The sequence below is a fragment of the Ascaphus truei genome, chromosome 6 (genome assembly GCF_040206685.1).
Source record: "Ascaphus truei isolate aAscTru1 chromosome 6, aAscTru1.hap1, whole genome shotgun sequence".
In the NCBI taxonomy this organism is placed as follows: Eukaryota; Metazoa; Chordata; class Amphibia; order Anura; family Ascaphidae; genus Ascaphus; species Ascaphus truei.
Genome location: NC_134488.1, coordinates 52,797,963 through 52,821,477, shown reverse-complemented (window position 1 = coordinate 52,821,477; position 23,515 = coordinate 52,797,963). Strand labels below are relative to the sequence as shown.

The following is a 23,515-nucleotide window of genomic DNA, read 5'->3' as shown; positions in this document are numbered from 1 at the left end:
GTCCCATTGCGTACGTTAATGCGGGGTATGCCTGTATACCCCTTCAAACAAGTGTGGCTTATCAACCATAATTGCAATCAAACAATTAGTTAATCAATTAAACCTGGCAAAAGCCCACCTAAACAGCCTACCTTGGGGATTTGAATCTGAACAGCCATTACGGGCCTCAGGCAGTAAGCGCCGGAAAAAATTATCATCAGGGTTTTGAAGTCGCCATGTTTTTGGCGAGTTGCTCTCACGGTATGCAGAAAGGCCCGAATACCTCCGAGAGCAACATTTCAAAACATGGCGAGTTGCCGGTGGCGAGATGATCTGCCCTGCAAGAAGGGCTCACCCGCAAGATCTGTATGCAGCAGAGAGAGATCCACCTCTCTCTGCGCAAATCTCGCCGGAAACAAAATATTTCAAAAGAAAAATGTTATTCATAGTGTAGATGAGCAGGGGGTCTCCGGAGCAGTACCGCATTTTTTTTTAGGTCCGGGGACCCCCTGCTTCCTGAGATATAGGGCCTGTTATCCCTCTGCTTTGAGATGTCCCGATCACGTGACCGTGGGATGTAAACAAAGCAGAGGGATACCAGCTCCCCATAACGGGGCCTGTATCTTATGAAGTAGGGTGTCCCCCAACCTAAAACCAACGTGGTTCTGCTCTGGAGACCCCTGCACATCTACACTAGTCTCAAAACACACATATCAGTAAACAATAATTAATTACCATAGCGGATATCCGCTATGGTAATGAAGCTGCATTACTGTAATTTTTATTAGTAGTGTGCGGGAGCAGGGGGTCTCCTGAGCTGAACCGCTTTGATTTCTGGCTCAGGAACCCCCTGCTTCCCGAGTTAGAGGCCCCGGTATGGGGCATCGGGTGCCAGTGTCGCCGCCATTTTTATAGCATCCACGTCGCGTGTCGTGTGACATATAAACAATGGGATACTGGCACCCCATATCTGGGCCCGTAACTCAGGAAGTAGGGGGTCCCTGAGCCAGAAATCAAACCGGTTCAGCTCAGGAGACACCCTGCTCCCACACAATATTAATAAAAAGACATTAAAGCAGCTTCATTACCTTAGTGGCTATTCGCGAAGGCAATTAAGGGGTTAAGGCACAATAGAATGTTTATTGGGGACAATTGCCCCAAATAAACATTGCAATATACAACTGTGACGGTGAAGGGGTACCCAGGCCAGTAAATAAAAGGTATTATGCCCCGCTGGGTGCCCCTGAGCCTTATTGGGGAATTGTAGATTGTCTGCTGTGCGACCCAGTAACGGCAGTAATCCTGTGATTGTAATAAAAATGTCTGTGTGTCTCCCACCAGGTATAAGGTGGCGAGAATGATGTATTTCTATGAAATGTATTACTGTAGCAGTGTTTCCCTATAACCGCGCAAAGGAAAAAGGTTTTTAAAACCCAGCAGCCCACAGCACAGCGCACGGCTTTTAGCTAACTTCTGCGAGGAAGGTCCTAGCGCGCTGAGATTTGCTGTGAGCGCTGGTTGGGTAAAATTCTGAAAAAATTTATAACGCAATTTTTATAAAGTTATTTAAAAATTGATGAATGAAAGTCTCCCTATTTTAATGGTTCCAGCAGTATAGGCATAAGGGGATTTTCATTCAGTCGGCCGGAACAGAGGAAACACTTAATTTGTAATCACTGTACTTTATAAATCCTTAGCAGGAAATTCCTGGGAGGCAAACGACACATATTTAACCCGGACTTCTAAGGCCTCAGACATGGTCAGCGCTTATGCGCTGAACCGTGCTGCTGCTCGGCACTGAGCCCCTGCAGCCGCAATGAGAGCGGCTTTAGCAGGGGCTCGCGCACCCGTCCGCACGCTTGGGGAAGCGTGTGTCTGACGGAGGTTTGAGATTTTCATGCTTGCCGGAGCGCAGGGCCGGTCACGTGAGCGGTTCGCCCAATGAGGGCGAACCAGCTCTGTGACGTCACTGGCCCGCCCCCTGACGGCGTGCTGTGTAGGGCCATGTCAGCGCGCCTCAGCCTGGACAAACTCACTATGTCCCAGGCCTAAGACACCCCACTGGCTCAGAGCCAAGATGTCTGTAAAAGTCCGGAGTTAATAGGCTTCGGCCGAGTAAGGTGTTAAGTGGGGAGGGGTAATTAAAGTCTCCCTATCTTAGCAAATATCCGGGCAAATGGCCGAGATATCCGCCCAGCTCAGACAAAATGTCGCCAGGTAAGGGGGCCGGGTCTGGTATGCTTAGTGGCAAAGGTGCGAGGTTCGCGCATTCCCTTAGCAAACTAAGAAGCCCTCTGCCAGGTTTTGCCAAGTATGGGCAACTCTGGGATAGGTGGGAATATTATTCCAATGAAAGAGATTGACTGCAGAGGTTACAGATAGGGATTTTTACTGCATAAGAATCCCTGCAGCTGATCGGGAGTCAGATTCATCATGCAGTGAAAGATTCATCTAAGCTGGATCTTAAACTTTATAACATCGTAACCCAAGTCAAGAGTTCGTAAGAGCGAAGGAATCCAGAACCAATTCTACAGCGGTAGACCGAAGTAAGCAGCTTAGGAGGAGAACCTGTGGTTGCGAGCGGCGCCACTGTCCAAAGACTGTTTTCGGCTCTATTTGAGCACAACTCCCGCTCCTGGGAAATTGTGCCTAGAGACTATTTCGAAAGATTTCATTTTGGGAATAGAAGATTTCTTTTTCCCCATCCCAGTAAGGTTATTTCAAGTGTTTTTTGTAAATTAATGTGTGTATGTTCATTCTGTAAATAAATCACAATTTATTTTATCTCTTGCTTTTCTCAATCAAAGGATCCGGGTATTAAGGTGTTAAAAGTGCTGGTCTCCCGTGACAGGCTTTTTTCTGGTGGCAGCGGCGGGATCTGATTGAGCCTATGGTACAGTATCCTGCGGGATCCTATAGCACAGCGAGATACTCGAAGATTGGGAGCTCCCAAAGCAAAAGGTAGCATACACACGATTTACAAGAGCACAAAAAAAATACAGTCACCCTTTGTCACATAACTTTTTGCCTGCGGGTGAAAGGATATCGTTCGTCCATATAGTAATGGGTGTTGCGGAACACTTAAATCTCCTCTCCTCCAGAGGCAGTGTGATGGTGAAGGGGTTAACCAGGCTCACTAATAAAGGTTCAGCCCACTTGGTTACTCCTGTGTTAAGGTCCTAGAGTGTCAGCTCTTGGACCCAGATATCCTATATGCATTACTGTGACTGTGCAAATTATGAGACAATAAATAATTATGTGTGTTTTTTCGTTTCCTGCGATGCTGGGACCAGGAGATTTCTAGGCTGTAAGTTTCAGAGTGGGTTTGCCGGAGAAAGTCTTTACAGAATGTGTCTATGTATCGGTTTTCAGGGATACCCCAAGAGTTGGATCCGGAAATCGAGTGAGATTCTCGGAAACAGCCAAGCACATTACTCCGGTCAAACTCTGACTCTGAACACATTCTTGCGACTCACTGCCAGGATTCCTGCTGCAGCATCTTCCAGACAGGGTAAACGGGCATGAAGGGGTTAATGTATACCTGCAATCATACACGGTGTCCCTAGTATACATAGGGGTTCCTAGTAGAAAGAGAGGCGCCCAGATACATGCCCAGGTACTCTGAAGCCTAGTATAGCGGTTCAGGGGGTGCTCCAGCTATGTGATAAAGCCGAGAGTGATTTCTTGTGTGTAAAAGTTAAAAGTTATTTTTCTAAAGTGTGCCAAGTATGAGGCTAGTGAGTGTAGGCAATATATACACTCACTCCATTCCTGACACCAGAATAGGGACTTACTGCTGCGGCTCATCTGAGTCCAACACATCGCCGTTTTTTTCCTGGCTTTTTCCTGGAATGCGACGCACTTCACCTGGAGCATGCCGCATTCATTTTGCGTTCTCAGCCACGGGTCATGCGCGGTTGACGCGCGGTTGATGCGTTTATTGAGAATGGTTCGGATTTAATAGGTTGCAATTCTTCGCGTGTCCGCCAGATGGCAGATATTCATGAATTGTAATGCGTTTAAAAAAGATACCACAGTGTGCTATTGTAACTTGGCCTTGAGACTGAAGGAAGAGGTTGGAAAAATGTATCAATTTAGGCTTTTCATATTAAAGAAAGACAAAGACCAGTTTCGGTTACAGTATTCTATAGAGACCCGCCGCCCGCCATGAGTGTTCAAGTGCAGCCCGTTTTCCAAAAATCCGACAGAAGTTACGCGTATTTGATATGGGCCGCGATTAATGCAACAGATGATAAGATGGCAACAGTTGTTAAAATTTATCAGTATTTTATCGAAAACTATGACTTTTACAAATTTTCGCCAGCTCCTCATACGTGGAAGCGTGCAATAAGGAAAAGGTTATGTAGCGATCCCTGTTTTTATCGTATTGAGCCACAATTTGTTGGAGGGTATTGGTGTGTATCACCGGCTTTTTCCTGTATCTATGATCATGCAGACGGCAAAAGGCGAAGGGTCGTGTTAAAACCAACTAAGAAATGACAATCGCCGCCAAGCAATGCACCAGCTCCGGCTTCCAATAACGGTCCCACCGTCAGTGACAACCCTGAGCCTGAGCCGGATTTCGCGTGCAGTTTCGATCAAGCTTGCATGTACCTAAGCAATTTCCAGCCTCATCAGCTGACTACAGGTGGACTAGTCCCGCTGCAAACTATCGACGTGGATGATCAAGAACACTGGACTGGCAGTGGACCGGCGCCGGCGCCAGCGCCAGCTGAATGGGAAATTCTTTGGTGAGTATTGTTGCCGTATTATTTTCTGTGTTTTTTTTTATTTTGACAATACAGTATCAATATCGGTGCGATTCAAAAGGCAAGCGATTCTCCTGTAAGCAATATCATTGGCTGAGCGGCTCCTACAGTACTGTACTGCAGATACTGAACAATTGGTGGAACGCTAGGCGCATGCGCATTGGAACCTTCTTGAAACGCATATGCGTGTCATTACATCCACGGTAGGCGCATTCGCATGTGAACAGGAGACGCCCCCCGAGACAATTATTGGTGGGACTGGCTGGGAACTTCTTTAGGGGGCTGACCATTACAGTAAAACTTTTCTTTTTGTTTTTCCTCAGAAAAGAAAACGGCTAATGGAGGGATTGCGATGGATAATATCGCTTTGTGTAACAATGCCTGTACATTGCTGAATCGGATTAAAAAACCCACGTACCGGAGTCTACAGTTTAGTGGCCGTTGTTATTGATTAGGATAGAATACTGTACCTGAAACAGTGTGCTGATGTTTTCCGGCCGTACAGTATACAATACTATTTTATATACAGTATACTGTTAATAAACCCGAAAAAAATGAAAACTATGCATTTATTCTATATGTATTACAGTGCCAGTACATACAGTACAGTACAGTATGTGTCTTCTATTTTTTTTAATACTCTTATACTGAGCATGCCTACAGTATACAGTGCAGTATGCCTCGACATTCTAGAAACACTGTATTTTGTTACAGTAGCAAAGGAGCCAATAGAACAATGTAAAACAAATCAGCATGTTCTTTTATTGGTGGAGTAAGTACAAAAACATTTATTTACAAATACTGTACAATGTAGAAGCATTTTAAGTGCACAGCAATTCAAAACATCAACAGGTGTATGGTTTACTCCTGACGAAGTACTTGGTACGAAACGCGTAGAGGTCACGACAGGTCATCCTGCGCGTGTATGCTGGTAAGCTGAGACGGAGCCTGCAGGAGACAGCAGCGTTTTTTTCCATCTCCGCGGTGCTGAGATCCGGATCCTGTGCAGCCACCGCGAGTCTGCTGACTGTCTCAGTGTGAGTGTCCGTTTCCCCTTGCCAGTGCCCAACCTTATGGCGGTTTCTATACAAATCTGTTGATAGGTTGTTTTCATGTTTGTTTTTTTCTTTCATGTGTTTTTATATAAATTTTACTGTATTTGTATACTGTGCAGCTTAGGGTTTAGTCACCCTCAGGTGTTCTCCTGGGTAGTACTTAGCCGTCCAGCTGCACAGCTGTTCTGAGGTGGGGTTGGATCCCCTCAGAGTTTGTGTGTATTTTTAATAAATTACCTTCCACTAATCCCTGTTGCGCATTTGTGCATTTTTTATTAGCAGGTCAAAACATGTACAATATAGTTCAGCACAACAGTATGGTCTTACCTTGATTTGATATGGTGATTTAAAAAAATCTTTATTCATAAAATACAGTATACAAAACGCAACATCTCCTTTATTAAAGAAACATACAGTATACAGTACAGTGGGATGGTGTGCAAAACAGTCAGTCAGGCCTGCACCACTACAGTCCTCGAGGGCAGCAGACAGGCCCGGTTTTCAGGACAACCTTGAAAACCATGCCTGTTTGTGGCCCTCGGGGACTGGAATTGTGCAGGTCCTGTGTGTGTGTGTACAGCAAGTTAAAACAGTAAGTTAAATACATTTAAATACAATTCAGCACAACAGTATGGTCTTACAGTTCCCGTGATTAAACCATAAAGTCCACCACATTGTCCGTCCATGGCCGATTCCTTGCATGGCGCAAAACGCCATTAATGCAGTCTTGAACGCCTCTCATTACAGGATCTGTAATTGGATAAAAGCGCCGCATTTCATCCAGAATGTTTTCTTAAATTGGCAGGAAGCGCCTTTTTTACGCGATTTTCGTCGTAGTTCACTCTGAAGGCCCAGTCGCAGTACAATGAGTAGGGAACATGGTGCTTAAAAAGTAACAAGGCATACTTGTGGGGTGCACCAGCACTCATCACCCTATACTTCTCCCTAAGTGCTGGTGGCATATTGCACAGGGTGATGTCGGGCACCGTATCGATGCGAGCGAATGTAGGTCTTCTGCGAGCGGGTGTGCTTGAGGCGATGGGCGATGGTAGGTTGTCTGGGAGGAAGCTTTCCTCCGGTCTTTGTCGCCGTGTTGTCTCCTGGCGTGGTCTTGACGGGGTTGTCATGTCCTCCTCAACGGTATACATGTACACTACATCTTCTGGTGGAGGGGGTGCGCTTGGTGATGGAAGGGGGTCGATGCTCCCATTCATCACATCCATGTCACCCCCTGCTCCGGCGTTGGGGAAACAGGGGCATTAACACCGAGCAAATTATGTATACCCGCTATGTCAGCCTCTATCTTCTCCATCCATCGATCCATCCGTTGATCCATATGTAGAATCCGTTGATCCATATGTAGCATCCGTTGCTCCACATTTAACATGGTCTCCAGAAGCAAATCTATCTTTACTAGCACAATAGAGTTTCCGGGGAGATCCACACTTATCCCATTCAGCATCCGGTCTAACGAGCTGCTTCTTGTGCATGGCGTGTGGACATCTGGGTGGATGGGTGCAACGGAGGATGAGATGGGGGTTCCATGGAGAGAAGCGGCCGCGACGTCGTAGAAGGGTGGAGGAGGTGACCTGTGAATATTCGGTAGGGGAGAAGCGGCAGCGTCGTCGAAGAGGGATGGGGAAAGTGACCTTTGGATTTCCGGGCGAGAAGCAGAGTCGTCTAAGAGCAAAGGAGAAAGTGACCCGTGGATTTCAGAGGCGGCAGCGTCGTCGGATAGAACCGGAGAAGATGGCCTGTGGGTTTCCGGGAGGGCGGCGGCAGCGTCGAGGACGAGGGGTGGAGAAGACGGGCTGAAGATTTCCGGGACAGCGGCGGCAGAGTCGTCAAAGCGTATGGGAGGTGGTGGTCTGCGGATTCGATGGGTTGGCTGCCAATAGTTTTGCGTCGAGAGTACATCACCATATATCTTCTTGACATAATAAGGCTGACGTCTATGAAAACCCTTAGCCTTTGGGGTCAGCAGAAGGTTTTCTTTATTGGCCTTAGCCTGTCGCTTTTGCCTTGGCGTGGAAACGGCAACCGCCTTTCGCTTTTTCTGCTTGACAGGCACGGCAGAGGCGAGTGGGTTCCTGGGTCCGTAGAATCGGGGTTGCTCCATGGAAGCAGGTGGAACAATGCAGTATCTGGACAAGGGCAAGTTCAGATAAAGATCATCGAGTGGTGGGCTATGCAAAGTGTGTAACCTTTTATGCATGGCAGCGAGGTACAGGTGTTGAAAGTGGGCGTACTCTAATGTGAGTCATTACCGTATAAATACACCATCCATTTTGTGGATTCACTGCACATTGAATACACATCGACTAAACATCGAATATACATTCTTGTGTTTGTATTTCTTTCTACTCGCAGCAATGGTTGTTAAAAAGATTTCCAAGGATCTCAGCATGCGAATAAAGGAGATGTACACGAGCGGACACCGAATTGATGCTATCCAACGCTGGTTAGCTACTTCTGGCCTCGTTGTGCCAGCAACCACCGTGAGCTATCATGCACACGGAAAAAACAGAGAACGCAAAAGGGCACCAAGGGTAACTAACGCGTAAGTATATTTAGAACACTTTAAAAAAAAAACTTGATCCAAAAATATACTGTACATCTACAGTACTGTATCTAATATTTTTGTTATTTCTGTAGATTTATATTACAACAGTATATATATTTTGTATATTTATATTTATATTACAACAGTATATATATTTTGTGTATTTATATTACAACAGTATATATATTTTGTATATTTATATTTGTATTACAACAGTATATATATTTTGTATATTTATATTTATATTACAACAGTATATATATTTTGTATATTTATATTTATATTACAACAGTATATATATTTTGTATATTTATATTTATATTACAACAGTATATATATTTTGTATATTTATATTACAACAGTATATATATTTTGTATATTTATATTTATATTACAACAGTATATATATATTTTGTATATTTATATTACAACAGTATATATATTTTGTATATTTATATTACAACAGTATATATATTTTGTATATTCATATTTATATTACAACAGTATATATATTTTGTATATTCATATTTATATTACAACAGTATATATATTTTGTATATTCATATTTATATTACAACAGTATATATATTTTGTATATTTATATTTATACTGTCTCTAATATTTTTACTTACCGGAATGTTTTTCCTTACATTGTAGGGAGACAACTCTTCTGGTGGACAAAATAAGTGAGGAGAATGATGAGAAGAGTGCAGTAAGGGTCAAATACACTCTGCAGGCAAATCACAATCTCACTGTATCCGAGATCAGCATAAAGAAGATGAGACGCAGCATTGGATGGAAATATGGACGTGTGAGGTTAGTACTAGACAGTACAGGAGGTAAAAGTGTTGTTTAGGAAACTGTACTGTACCGCAAAAATTATTTATTCCTTGTCATTACAGAGCGTACCCAATGATAAGGGACGCAAACAAAATCAAAAGAGTGGCCCAGGCATGGATCGACAGTGGGGAAACTTTCCAGGATTGCATCTTCACTGACGAGTCTACTGTGTCGCTGGAGAGATTTGTAATCTTTGCGTTCCACAAAAAAGGCCGCATATCTTTGAAGCCGCGGCCAAAACACCCCGTGAAGCTGCATGTGTGGGGTGCCATCTCTAGGCGTGGACCAGGATGCATTGTCATCTTTGAAGGTAAAATATATGAAATATAATGTAGCCTTATGCACTGTACTTTACTAGTGTAGCCCTACTGTATGCACTGTACTGTACTATTGTGGAAACAAAAGTAACAGCGCACAACGCCAAATAGTGAAGCAAGTATTACAATGTATTATTAATTGAAAGGGTAATTAATCTGCGTACATCATAAAAGTTGAAAAAGTGCATTTAGTGTGTATCACACTGGTTACCACTCTGCAGCTGTTGGAAGGAGAGTCTGGTGCTTGCTTCTCTCAGTGGGAGCCGCTACGTTGGTTCTGGAGCAGGATCCTTGCCTAGACTCCTCATCTATCGATACGCCGCTCCCAAGGGGGTTTCCTTTTAAGCAACCAGGCTCCGCTGTGGGTATTGGTGCTCGGTGGGACCGCTCGAGATTCCAAGTCGTCGGAGCAGCTTGTGTAGCTCAACAGGCAGATCCTCTGCATCCGGAAGTTAGACCGCAACCTGCAGGGGCACACTCAGCGTGCCACTATGCCGCTCCGTCGCGGGACGCTGCGTGATGACGTCACAGTCTCCGCAGCAGTAATGGGATCGGCAGGGAGTTAGTAAAGTCTCTCAAAGTCTCTCAGCAGCCCAAATAGCACACAAGAGTGATAGTGGCAGGGCGAATCCAATAGATATAGCAACAGCAGATATAAGGCAATAGATAGATATCATCCAACGCATTTCGTAGAACTAACTACTTCTTCAGGGAATAATTAGGCCATTACCCAGAGGTCTTATATACCTCACAGAGATGTCTCATTGGTCAAACAGTTAGTAGTAGACCAATCATCTACAATAGGTAATGGTCAATGTGATAGGGAAGATGTGATCATTACTTTTAAAACAACAACTTTATTAACAAATACAAATAATTACATATTAAATAAAAACTTACATATTAAATAATAACAAAACCTAGCATAAATAATTAAAAACATGCTGGAATAAAAGAAACACAATATTAGTTGCTTAAAATAGACACCATCATTAAATACATATGAAAGATGTAACGAAGCGTAAAGTAAAGCAAAGCAGGGAAAACAGAGATACATAGATCAGTGACACATCCCTTGGGTTAAGAGGGGGGCCTCGATATTTAATAAAGTGCCCAGATGTCAACATCCTCATTTAACCCCTTAGGGGACAAAGTATCTAACTTACAGTATGTATCCAATATGTCTCTTTGGAAGATAATGCTTTAACTCTATCCCCACCTCTTCTATTTACAGGAATAAACTGAATCCCCTTAAAAGTGAGACTAGACGGATCTTTATTATGGTGTAATAAAAAGTGTCTGGATACACTGTGTTTTTCAAAACCATTTTTAATATTTCTGACGTGTTCCTGGATACAAACCTTAAGGCTGCGTTTGGTTCTGCCTACGTATTGATACCCACACGCACATTCCAATAAGTAAACAATGTGTGTAGATGTACAGTAAATAAAGTCATCAATATTAAAAACTTCTTTGGTGCTTTTAGAATAAAATGTATGTTTGTCAGGGTGTTGGTACTTACAAATCGTACACTTATCACAAATATAGTTGCCTTTGGGCCTAAACCCACAGTGATGTGTCACTGATCTATGTATCTCTGTTTTCCCTGCTTTGCTTTAATTTACGCTTCTAGTTACATCTTTCATATGTATTTAATGATGGTGTCTATTTTAAGCAACTAATATTGTGTTTCTTTTATTCCAGCATGTTTTTAATTATTTATGCTAGGTTTTGTTATTATTTAATATGTAAGTTTTTATTTAATATGTAATTATTTGTATTTGTTAATAAAGTTGTTGTTTTAAAAGTAATGATCACATCTTCCCTATCACATTGACCATTACCTATTGTAGATGATTGGTCTACTACTAATTGTTTGACCAATGAGACATCTCTGTGAGGTATATAAGACCTCTGGGTAATGGCCTAATTATTCCCTGAAGAAGTAGTTAGTTCTACGAAACGCGTTGGATGATATCTATCTATTGCCTTATATCTGCTGTTGCTATATCTATTGGATTCGCCCTGCCACTCTTGTGTGCTATTTGGGCTGCTGAGAGACTTTGAGAGACTTTATTACCTCCCTGCCGATCCCATTACTGCTGCGGAGACTGTGACGTCATCACGCAGCGTCCCGCGACGGAGCGGCATCGTGGCACGCTGAGTGTGCCCCTGCAGGTTGCGGTCTAACTTCCGTATGCAGAGGATCTGCCTGTTGAGCTACACAGAAGGATAGTTGGTGTAGATAGAGCACAGCTGCAGACGCCCTGCAATGTGAAGCAGGGAAAACAAAGCCAGGCCACTCCGCAATAGTAACAAAAAGTGTATTAAGCAAGCAAACACATACAGGGAACAAAAATAGAACAGATGGAACGCACCTACGCGTTTCGTACAATAGTACTTAATCTGCGTACATCATAAAAGTTGAAAAAGTGCATTTAGTGTGTATCACACTGGTTACCACTCTGCAGCTGTTGGAAGGAGAGTCTGGTGCTTGCTTCTCTCAGCGGGAGCCGCTACGTTGGTTCTGGAGCAGGATCCTTGCCTAGACTCCTCATCCAGCGATACGCCGCTCCCAAGGGGGTTTCCCTTTAAGCAACCAGGCTCCGCTGTGGGTATTGGTGCTCGGTGGGACCGCTCGAGATTCCAAGTCGTCGGAGCAGCTTGTGTAGCTCAACAGGCAGATCCTCTGCATACGGAAGTTAGACCGCAACCTGCAGGGGCACACTCAGCGTGCCACGATGCCGCTCCGTCGCGGGACGCTGCGTGATGACGTCACAGTCTCCGCAGCAGTAATGGGATCGGCAGGGAGGTAATAAAGTCTCTCAAAGTCTCTCAGCAGCCCAAATAGCACACAAGAGTGGCAGGGCGAATCCAATAGATATAGCAACAGCAGATATAAGGCAATAGATAGATATCATCCAACGCGTTTCGTAGAACTAACTACTTCTTCAGGGAATAATTAGGCCATTACCCAGAGGTCTTATATACCTCACAGAGATGTCTCATTGGTCAAACAATTAGTAGTAGACCAATCATCTACAATAGGTAATGGTCAATGTGATAGGGAAGATGTGATCATTACTTTTAAAACAACAACTTTATTAACAAATACAAATAATTACATATTAAATAAAAACTTACATATTAAATAATAACAAAACCTAGCATAAATAATTAAAAACATGCTGGAATAAAAGAAACACAATATTAGTTGCTTAAAATAGACACCATCATTAAATACATATGAAAGATGTAACTAGAAGCGTAAATTAAAGCAAAGCAGGGAAAACAGAGATACATAGATCAGTGACACATCACTGTGGGTTTAGGCCCAAAGGCAACTATATTTGTGATAAGTGTACGATTTGTAAGTACCAACACCCTGACAAACATACATTTTATTCTAAAAGCACCAAAGAAGTTTTTAATATTGATGACTTTATTTACTGTACATCTACACACATTGTTTACTTATTGGAATGTGCGTGTGGGTATCAATACGTAGGCAGAACCAAACGCAGCCTTAAGGTTCGTATCCAGGAACACGTCAGAAATATTAAAAATGGTTTTGAAAAACACAGTGTATCCAGACACTTTTTATTACACCATAATAAAGATCCGTCTAGTCTCACTTTTAAGGGGATTCAGTTTATTCATGTAAATAGAAGAGGTGGGGATAGAGTTAAAGCATTATCTTCCAAAGAGACATATTGGATACATACTGTAAGTTAGATACTTTGTCCCCTAAGGGGTTAAATGAGGATGTTGACATCTGGGCACTTTATTAAATATCGAGGCCCCCCTCTTAACCCAAGGGATGTGTCACTGATCTATGTATCTCTGTTTTCCCTGCTTTGCTTTACTTTACGCTTCGTTACATCTTTCATATGTATTTAATGATGGTGTCTATTTTAAGCAACTAATATTGTGTTTCTTTTATTCCAGCATGTTTTTAATTATTTATGCTAGGTTTTGTTATTATTTAATATGTAAGTTTTTATTTAATATGTAATTATTTGTATTTGTTAATAAAGTTGTTGTTTTAAAAGTAATGATCACATCTTCCCTATCACATTGACCATTACCTATTGTAGATGATTGGTCTACTACTAACTGTTTGACCAATGAGACATCTCTGTGAGGTATATAAGACCTCTGGGTAATGGCCTAATTATTCCCTGAAGAAGTAGTTAGTTCTACGAAATGCGTTGGATGATATCTATCTATTGCCTTATATCTGCTGTTGCTATATCTATTGGATTCGCCCTGCCACTATCACTCTTGTGTGCTATTTGGGCTGCTGAGAGACTTTGAGAGACTTTACTAACTCCCTGCCGATCCCATTACTGCTGCGGAGACTGTGACGTCATCACGCAGCGTCCCGCGACGGAGCGGCATAGTGGCACGCTGAGTGTGCCCCTGCAGGTTGCGGTCTAACTTCCGGATGCAGAGGATCTGCCTGTTGAGCTACACAAGCTGCTCCGACGACTTGGAATCTCGAGCGGTCCCACCGAGCACCAATACCCACAGCGGAGCCTGGTTGCTTAAAGGGAAACCCCCTTGGGAGCGGCGTATCGCTGGATGAGGAGTCTAGGCAAGGATCCTGCTCCAGAACCAACGTAGCGGCTCCCGCTGAGAGAAGCAAGCACCAGACTCTCCTTCCAACAGCTGCAGAGTGGTAACCAGTGTGATACACACTAAATGCACTTTTTCAACTTTTATGATGTACGCAGATTAATTACCCTTTCAATTAATAATACATTGTAATACTTGCTTCACTATTTGGCGTTGTGCGCTGTTTCTTTTGTTTCCATTTCTTAGCGTGTGTGGGGTGCTGAGCCACCCCATGTGTTTATAGCAGCAGACGCCCACATCAGTTACACGGTTATGTGATATAATTTATTTATTTTCTATACACCTTCACTGTGGTATTTGTGGTTTATTCTTTTCCACCTATTTATATGGTTTAGTCACTGCACTGTGTATATATATATATATATTTTTTTTTTTAGGTTAGATAGTAGCGCACAGTATCATTTTTGTTTTTTACTGTACTATTGTGCAGTTTTTTGAGCACTTTTCTTTTCTTGCTATAGGAATCATGAATAAAGCTTTCTTCCAAGACAACATTGTCCCTGAGATAGTGCAATACATCACACGTGAGTTCCCGAATGGTCACCGCTTCTATCAGGACAACGATCTGAAGCACACCGCGTCAACAGCACATATCCTTGAGCGCGGTATCAACTGGGTGAAGACCCCAGCGGAGTAAGTGCGGTAACCGTGTCTCCTTTTCCCCCACTGTTTTTACTGTGTACTGTATCTCTTAAACTAATTGTCCTTTTTTCCAATGACAGATCGCCAGACTTCAATCCGATCGAAATGGTCTGGCATCAGCTGAAGGACCATATCCGGAAAGTGGCGAAACCCTCCAAAAAGGACGAGTTGTTGAAAGGCATAATGAGTTTTTGGAACGATGTACTCACCGTGGAACGCTGCAATAAATATATAGACCATATTGCCACTGTGTTGCCCATTGTGATCGCGCGTAAGGGCAAGCATCAGCAAAGTAGTACTGTGCTGTAGTATTGTAAGTACAGTATGATACAGGTAAGTATGGCACAGATTTTTTCTTTCCCAATAGTCAGAGTATACAGTAGTTACAGTTTTTTCTTTACAGAGAGAGCAGCACCAGCCATCAGGTTACAGTACATAATATTTAAAAGTACTCAGAGTATACAGTAGTTCCAGTACACAGTAGACTAGTTTGACAGTACTACAGTAACTGCCTACTAACTGCTCAATTTTTTTATTTCCAGAGAAAGCAGCACCAGCCATGTACAGTAGTACTACACAACACACAATGCCATAATACAGTACGTACATAACTGCACTAATTTTTTGTTTTCTTGTCGTTTCAGGAAAAAAGGGTGGCCTGGGGGTAGGTGGGGTGTTGTGTCCAATCTAATCTGTTTGTACAGTAAAATGTACAGTATATAAACAGCAGTAATGATGTACACAAAACCACTCCTCTCTCAATGAACTACTGTACTGTACACAGAATGAGGAACAAGATAAAGACGGAAAAAATAATATTACTATATATATATATATATATATATATATATATATATATATATATATATATATATATATATATATTATACATTACAGTATATATTATTAAATAATATTCTTATAAATGTGCATTATTCATGTTTCCCCATGTTTTACAAATGTTTTCTAAATGTTTATCCAATTTCAATCTGCCAAAAGAACTTAATAAAGACTGCATTATGTATTATTCATGATTATTTTTATATTTGTATTTTTTGGTTCCTGATAAAATAAAATAAATATTTATTCACATTCCTGCTAATCATAATCATTCACCAATGAATAAGAATGAATGACAAAACAACATGAATCAGTTAATGGGTTTTTTAACTCTCAATTCTCACAATGCTGTGCAAATCGGATTTACATTTCAAAATCGAGAAGGGATTTTCCAAAGCGTTACCGTAAACAAAGCCTCAAAGTGTTGGGGGGGGGGGGTGATTACACGCAGGCGCACTGAGGGTTTGTAGCTCGGCTATGGATGGATTAAGAACACAATGGCAATATTCAGAAAATTAACGACTCTTTGGAGAGAGGGGGTTGGGTGACTCATGCGCAGTTAGGTGTCCAGTATGTTTTACAATTCTTGTCCAGCTAGTCATGGCTGATTGGAGGTTGGCAACCTCCTACTTAATTTAAGCTCACCCCCTCCCACATTTAAATGGTTATGGGCTCACTCCATAGCATCTTCCACTCAGGGGAACTTGCCTGCTTGCAGTTTGGCTGTGACATCTCTAATACAGAGTGCTTTTCCTGGTAATGTACAGGTTAATAAAAGCTTCAGTCAGACAGAACTTTGCAGCTAATATTGACAGATTTACTATAAATCATTCTTCCTGTTATTAAACAGGTTATTAAGAATTTATATTAGCGTTAGGGACCCCTGATATGTGGTCTGCCTTGGCGTTGGCTCAGGGGCTTACAACAATTTTGGCCAAAAATGTCAAACTAAAAGACCATTTACTTATTAGATATTTATCCATATATATTTAGGCACTGTACCGTGTATGAGTCTCACTAGATGTGCTAAAAACTGAGCTTTGTCTGTGTTTTATGTTATGTCTCTGGTTTTAATGCAGTGAGGCTTTGTAGCTTGGCTATGGACGGATTAACAACACAATGGCAAGATTCAGTAAATTAACGACTCCGTGGAGAGGGGGGGTTGGGTGACTCATGCGCAGTAAGCAGCTCCCATCTCAAAAAGGATTATACGCAGGCGCACTGATGCTTTGTAGCTTGGCTATGGACGGATTAACAACACAATGACAAGATTCAGTAAATTAACGACTCCGTGGAATTTCAAATCCTTGAGCTAGCGTTCGTGGGGGCTACAGGTACAGCTGCATGAAGTTCAAAGTTAAAGACATACTTTAATTTCAAAAGGCAGTTCATCATAATAATACACCCCAAATACAGTACGTAAGCACACAAATCAACCATGTGCAGTCAAATGCACAGGGTCGCAGTCAAAAGCTACAGCACAGATTGAATATTGTAATACAGTAAGATGGTTTTTGCAGGCTTGTGGAGAAAAAAAAAAAAAAATTACAATAAAAAAAAAATTCTTAATTTTTTTTTGGTCACTCACTCAGGCAAGCAAGCAGTGGTGAGCGAAGTTACAGGCGCATGCGCAGTAAATTTCTGCTGTCAAGCAGGAATGTGATTGAAACCAGACACACGTTCAAAGGAATGGTGTGGGAGAGATGTACTGCATTGCACAGAAGATAAGAAGTTGAAATACCCTGCAGTGCAGTTAATTATCCTGAGCGAGGGGAGAGCGCTGTATATGCAGAAATATGACACTGTTACAGTACTGTACACGCCTATGCGTTTCAACAATTTTCAAATGAGATATACTGTACAGCAGCACAGCACTGCAAATGCATGTATACTTTAAATATGCAAATTTAGAATTACTGCGCGCGCACACACAGACTGTGTACTGACGTAGGTTGAACCGCGAAGGTATTAGACTTCCAAGACAACAGCTCGCAAACGCCCCCTGAGTTTTTACATGGCATTGCAGTATTGCAGACAGCGAGAATAAAATGCTAATATCACGAGCGCGAAAATAACGCAGTTCACTCCGGGCGAAAACGACAAAAAAACGCACCTAACCGGGATAATCTGAGAGCCGCGGATCTAGCCGACTTAGACTCAGATCGGCCGCCACTGTATACATCTTTACCACACAAAAGACAGGATACAGTATATTTTATTAAAGAGTTATATTTGATAGGTATATATGCTGATAACCTGTAAATGAACTGTGGGATTTCCGTCATGGATTCCGAGAGACCAGATGGCTACCAAGCATGGTGCCTATGGGTCTATGCGGAGTCCGGACTTGAAAGCCTCAGTGATGGCAAGGTGTTGTAACAGGAGGGTTACTACAGTTCTGCTTGAGTACCCGCATCCTGGGCTAACAAAGGGCTATTCGGCAACCATTTGCCAGATTCCAAACTATGTGGAGCCTGGACAGCGGGTGGGCTCAGTATGCAAAGAGGCAGAGGTGCCAGGTTGGCGCATGCCCCTTTGCAGAATGAAAAAAGGTACCCACCCGGGTTTACAATTCCGGCAAATCGGTGATTGGCTTGCAGGGATATTCCCACGATCTGATAGGCGGTAGAGGTTTGTGAATGGGACCCAAAAACCGATAAGACGTCTTGCAGCCAATCAAGAGGGCAGATTCCAAGCGCCAAACCAACAGCGGTAAATTCAAAGATGCTCTGTACGGAATAGACGCGAGCTGGCTTCAAAGAAGTCCCACTTCGCGAGCGGACTAGTGAGTCCCGGTCCCAGGGACAGAGGGTCCCTGTGACGGTGAGGGGGTACCCAGGCCAATAATAAAGGTATTATGCCCAGCTTGGTGCCCCTGAGCCATATTAGGGAGTTTGAAGTGTCAGCTCTGCAACCCAGTTATGGCATGTGAACTGTATTGTAATAAAGATCTATGTGTGTGTTTTACTGTTCCAGGAGTGCTAACCAGCGAATATTCACAGGGCATGCGTTTCAGGGATGATTTTATGGTAAAATGTTGTCAGGGTGTGTTTGGGTAGAAGAACATACACAAACACACAATGGTTGTTTCAGAATAGCAGTATATGTTTTGGAAAGGTCTAAACAGCAAATGTCTATAGTTACAGAGTAGTATAATGTACTTTTTATAAATACTGCAGCATAGCAAATAAATAGATTTTTTGTGTTTAGCAGGGGAATCAGACATACCAAATAGTACAATTACCTGAACAACACGATCCTGTAGCCCGGCAGTAATAAATAGCTCTTCTTTCTCAACATCCAGAATAAAGTTTGGCCTTAATGAGGTAGGCAGGTCCTAAAACAGACATATACCTTTTGTTATATGAATCCAAATTGTATACTGTAGATAACCTTGCAATAATATTGGACCCTCATATATACATAATTACTGTTGCCTTGCTGATATTTTTTATTCTAATTCACGGTCATCGATTAACATTTTCCATTTACACCTACATTTGTTTCAAACTTAATTTGCAAGGCTGCTTGCTTCCTTCGTTCTATATATTTTCTGGGATCCGTCTTTTGCTTGCTCTACAGACTTGGTGGTCTCATTAAGTTGTCTGGCTTGAGGTATCACCTCTAAACATCTGCCTACCCCTCATCGCACTCCCATTATATCCTTGTGAATGGCTATCGCCATAAACTTACTGTAATATATCCAAAATTGTGTGTCTTATATTTCTTACTAATCTGGTTCAATATCCCCTTTCTTCATCTCAGTAAATGGCACCACTATATCCCATTTACCAAAGCAAGCTACCTGCATGTTACATTTAACTACACGCACTCCTCACATTTGTGCTCTGGATAAAATGTGTTGCTGCTTTCTCCATAACATTGATTAAATCTGCCTTTTCCTCTATTACTCGACTGCTAAAATGCTTACAGATATAGCAAAGGTAAAAAATTTAAATTCCTCAGCACTTCATTGAATGTTGTAGACCAAGCATGTCAAACTCAAAGGCTAACATGGGCCAAATAAACAAGGTTTAAGTTTATGTGGCCGCAAAAAAACAAAAACTTCAATTTTCATAGAAACTGAGGTTTATTTCGAAAAGTACAGAATAAAAAAAAAACGATAAAATGAATGTTTTTTTCCTGACACTTGGCATTTCCGATTCTCTCTCTCCCTCTCTCTGACTGACTCCCTCCCTCTCTCTGACTGACTCTCTCTGACTGACTCTCACCGACTGACTCTCACCGACTGACTCTCACCGACTGACTCTCACCGACTGACTCTCACCGACTGACTCTCACCGACTGACTCTCACCGACTGACTCTCACCGACTGACTCTCACCGACTGACTCTGACTCTCACTCTCTCTCTCTTCCTGACTCTCACTCACTCTCTCTGACTGACTCTCTCTCTGATTGACTCTCTCTCTCTCTGACTGACTCTCTCTCTCTGACTGACTCTCTCTCTGACTGACTCTCTCTCTGACTGACCCTCTCTCTGACTGACTCTCTCTCTCTGACTGACTCTCTCTCTCTCTCTCTCTCTCTGACGGACTCTCTCTCTCTCTCTCTGACTGACTCCCTCTCTCTGACTGACTCCCTCTCTCTGACTGACTCCCTCTCTCAGACTGACTCCCTCTCTCAGACTGACTCCCTCTCTCAGACTGACTCCCTCTCTCAGACTGACTCCCTCTCTCAGACTGACTCCCTCTCTCAGACTGACTCCCTCTCTCAGACTGACTCCCTCTCTCAGACTGACTCCCTCTCTCAGACTGACTCCCTCTCTCAGACTGACTCCCTCTCTCAGACTAACTCTCTCTCTCAGACTGACTCCCTCTCTCAGACTGACTCCCTCTCTCAGACTAACTCTCTCTCTCAGACTAACTCTCTCTGACTCTCTCTCTCTGACTGACTCTCTCTCTCTGACTGACTCTCTCTCTCTGACTGACTCTCTCTCTCTCTGACTGACTCTCTCTCTCTGACTGACTCTCTCTCTCTCTCTGACTGACTCTCTCTCTCTGACTGACTCTCTCTCTGACTGAGTCTCTCTCTGACTGACTCTCTCCCTCTCTCTGACTGACTCCCTCTCTCTCTCTCTGACTGACTCCCTCTCTCTGACTGACTCTCTCCCTCTGTCTGACTGACTCTCTCCCTCCCTCTCTCTGACTCTCTCTGACTGACTCTCTCTCTCCCTCTCTCTGACTAACTCTCTGACTGACTCTCTCTCTGACTGACTGACTCCCTCTCTCTGACTGACTCTCTCTCTGACTGACTCTCTCCCTCTGTCTGACTGACTCTCTCTCTGACTGACTCTCTCTCTCTGACTGACTCTCTCTCTCTCTCTCTCTGACTGACTCCCTCTCTCTGACTGACTCCCTCTCTCTGACTGACTCTCTCTCTCTGACTGACTCTCTCTCTCTGACTGACTCTCTCTCTCTCTCTGACTGAGTCTCTCCCTCTGTCTGACTGACTCTCTCCCTTCCTCTCTCTGACTCTCTCTCTGGCTGACTCTCTCTCCCTTCTCTCTGACTGACTCTCTCTCTCTGACTGACTCTCTCTCTCTCTGACTGACTCCCTCTCTCTGACTGACTCCCTCTCTCTGACTGACTCTCTCCCTCTGTCTGACTGACTCTCTCTCTCTGACTGACTCTCTCTCTCTGACTGACTCTCTCTCTCTCTGACTGACTCTCTCTCTGACTGACTCTCTCTCTCTCTCTCTCTGACTGACTCCCTCTCTCTGACTGACTCCCTCTCTCTGACTGACTCTCTCTCTCTGATTGAAACTCTCTCTCTGACTGACTCTCTCTCTCTGACTGACTCTCTCTCTCTGACGGACTCTCTCTCTCTGACGGACTCTCTCTCTCTGACGGACTCTCTCTCTGTTGAAGAGAAGCTTGTGGGGAGCGCAGGTGTCACCATATATATGCAAAGGAAAAATAAATATAGTGTGGTATGTCTAAACAGGTACAGCAATCAACACAGGAATCATGAATGGGAACTCACATTCTGCCAGTTGTAATACAGCATTTGAAACAGCAATAGATGCAGTGGATGGATTCAGCACTGTGCAGGGGGGTCTGGCTTGTGGACACTCCCTGATGTCAGCAGGACAACCCTCAATAGAATGAAAAAGACGACTCTAGTGCAACATTGTATGTTCACGAATGATATATTGAAAATAGGCAATTACTATTGCACTTACATGAGCAACATGTGCTTAGACACATAAAAATCGATGCGCAGCATTGGTGTGTGTCATCCCCCTCACTCCCGAAGTTGCGTCGCGTCACTTCCGGTCCGGCCCGTTGCGTCACTTCCGGTTTCGTCGGCGATCGCAGAATGGGTCAAAACGGGTTCTGGGGTAGGCTGGGCACACGTCTGGACTGCTGCAAGGTTCACTCAACGCGTTTCGCTGGCGTGGCAGCCTCGTCAGGAGTCCGATCTGTAGCTAAAGCTTCATTGTCCATATAAATACCATTTACTGGTTTCTGATTGGATGGTTGAACAATTCTATACTTCTCATTGGCTGAAATGGTACTTGCTGATTGGCCAATGGGCGGGACTACCCGTGTATGCTAATATCAATGTGAATTACATATACATGACACCATTTTATTAAATACATACATAATAAAATCTTTATGCACAATATAAATAAATAATGTAAATAGATAAATAAATAAATACTATATCTACTATTGTAACTCTAATGTTAACTAATACATAGAAGAACTAGCTGATTTACAGAAAATGTAAATCAGCTAGTTCTTCTATGTATTAGTTAGCATTAGAGTTAGAATAGTAGATATAGTATTTATTTATTTATCTATTTACATTATTTATTTATATTGTGCATAAAGATTTTATTATGTATGTATTTAATAAAATGGTGTCATGTATATGTAATTCACATTGATATTAGCATACACGGGTAGTCCCGCCCATTGGCCAATCAGCAAGTACCATTTCAGCCAATGAGAAGTATAGAATTGTTCAACCATCCAATCAGAAACCAGTAAATGGTATTTATATGGACAATGAAGCTTTAGCTACAGATCGGACTCTTGACGAAGCTGCCACGCCAGCGAAACGCGTTGAGTGAACCTTGCAGCAGTCCAGACGTGTGCCCAGCATACCCCAGAACCCGTTTTGACCCATTCTGCGATCGCCGACGAAACCGGAAGTGACGCGACGGGCCGGACCGGAAGTGACGCGACGCAACTTCGGGAGTGAGGGGGATGACACACACCAATGCTGCGCATCAATTTTTATGTGTCTAAGCACATGTTGCTCATGTAAGTGCAATAGTAATTGCCTATTTTCAATATATCATTCGTGAACATACAATGTTGCACTAGTCGTCTTTTTCATTCTATTGAGGGTTGTCCTGCTGACATCAGGGAGTGTCCACAAGCCAGACCCCCCTGCACAGTGCTGAATCCATCCACTGCATCTATTGCTGTTTCAAATGCTGTATTACAACTGGCAGAATGTGAGTTCCCATTCATGATTCCTGTGTTGATTGCTGTACCTGTTTAGACATACCACACTATATTTATTTTTCCTTTGCATATATATGGTGACACCTGCGCTCCCCACAAGCTTCTCTTCAACATTCAAGAAAGGAGAAAACTGGAACTTCTCCAAAGAGGGTTGAGCAGCAAAGTTTGCCATTATTATCATATTTGAGCACACATACTGTATATATCACATATCTTTATTAATTGATTTATTTATTTATTTTCACCTTCATTAGTAGCGCCTCACAATTTCTGTTTTGCACTTGACTCTCTCTCTGACTGACTCTCTCCCTCTCTCTGACTGACTCCCTCTCTCTCTCTGACTGACTCTCTCCCTCTGTCTGACTGACT

At 42.9% G+C, this 23,515-nt stretch overlaps 1 protein-coding gene across 4 annotated transcripts in view; it reads right to left on the bottom strand.

Annotated features, from left to right (window-relative positions):
- The window catches only part of LOC142497036 (uncharacterized), a 193,046-nt gene that overhangs the window by 42,281 nt on the left and 127,250 nt on the right, over positions 1-23,515 (bottom strand). For all 4 annotated transcript variants that reach the window (XR_012802160.1, XR_012802161.1, XM_075604276.1 and 1 more), the window contains exon 16: positions 18,888-18,980. Coding sequence is in view for 2 of the 4 variants with exons in the window: in XM_075604276.1 (XP_075460391.1) it covers positions 18,888-18,980 (93 nt within the window). In the remaining 2 variants the exon portion in view is untranslated. The remainder of the gene's footprint in view (positions 1-18,887; positions 18,981-23,515) is intronic.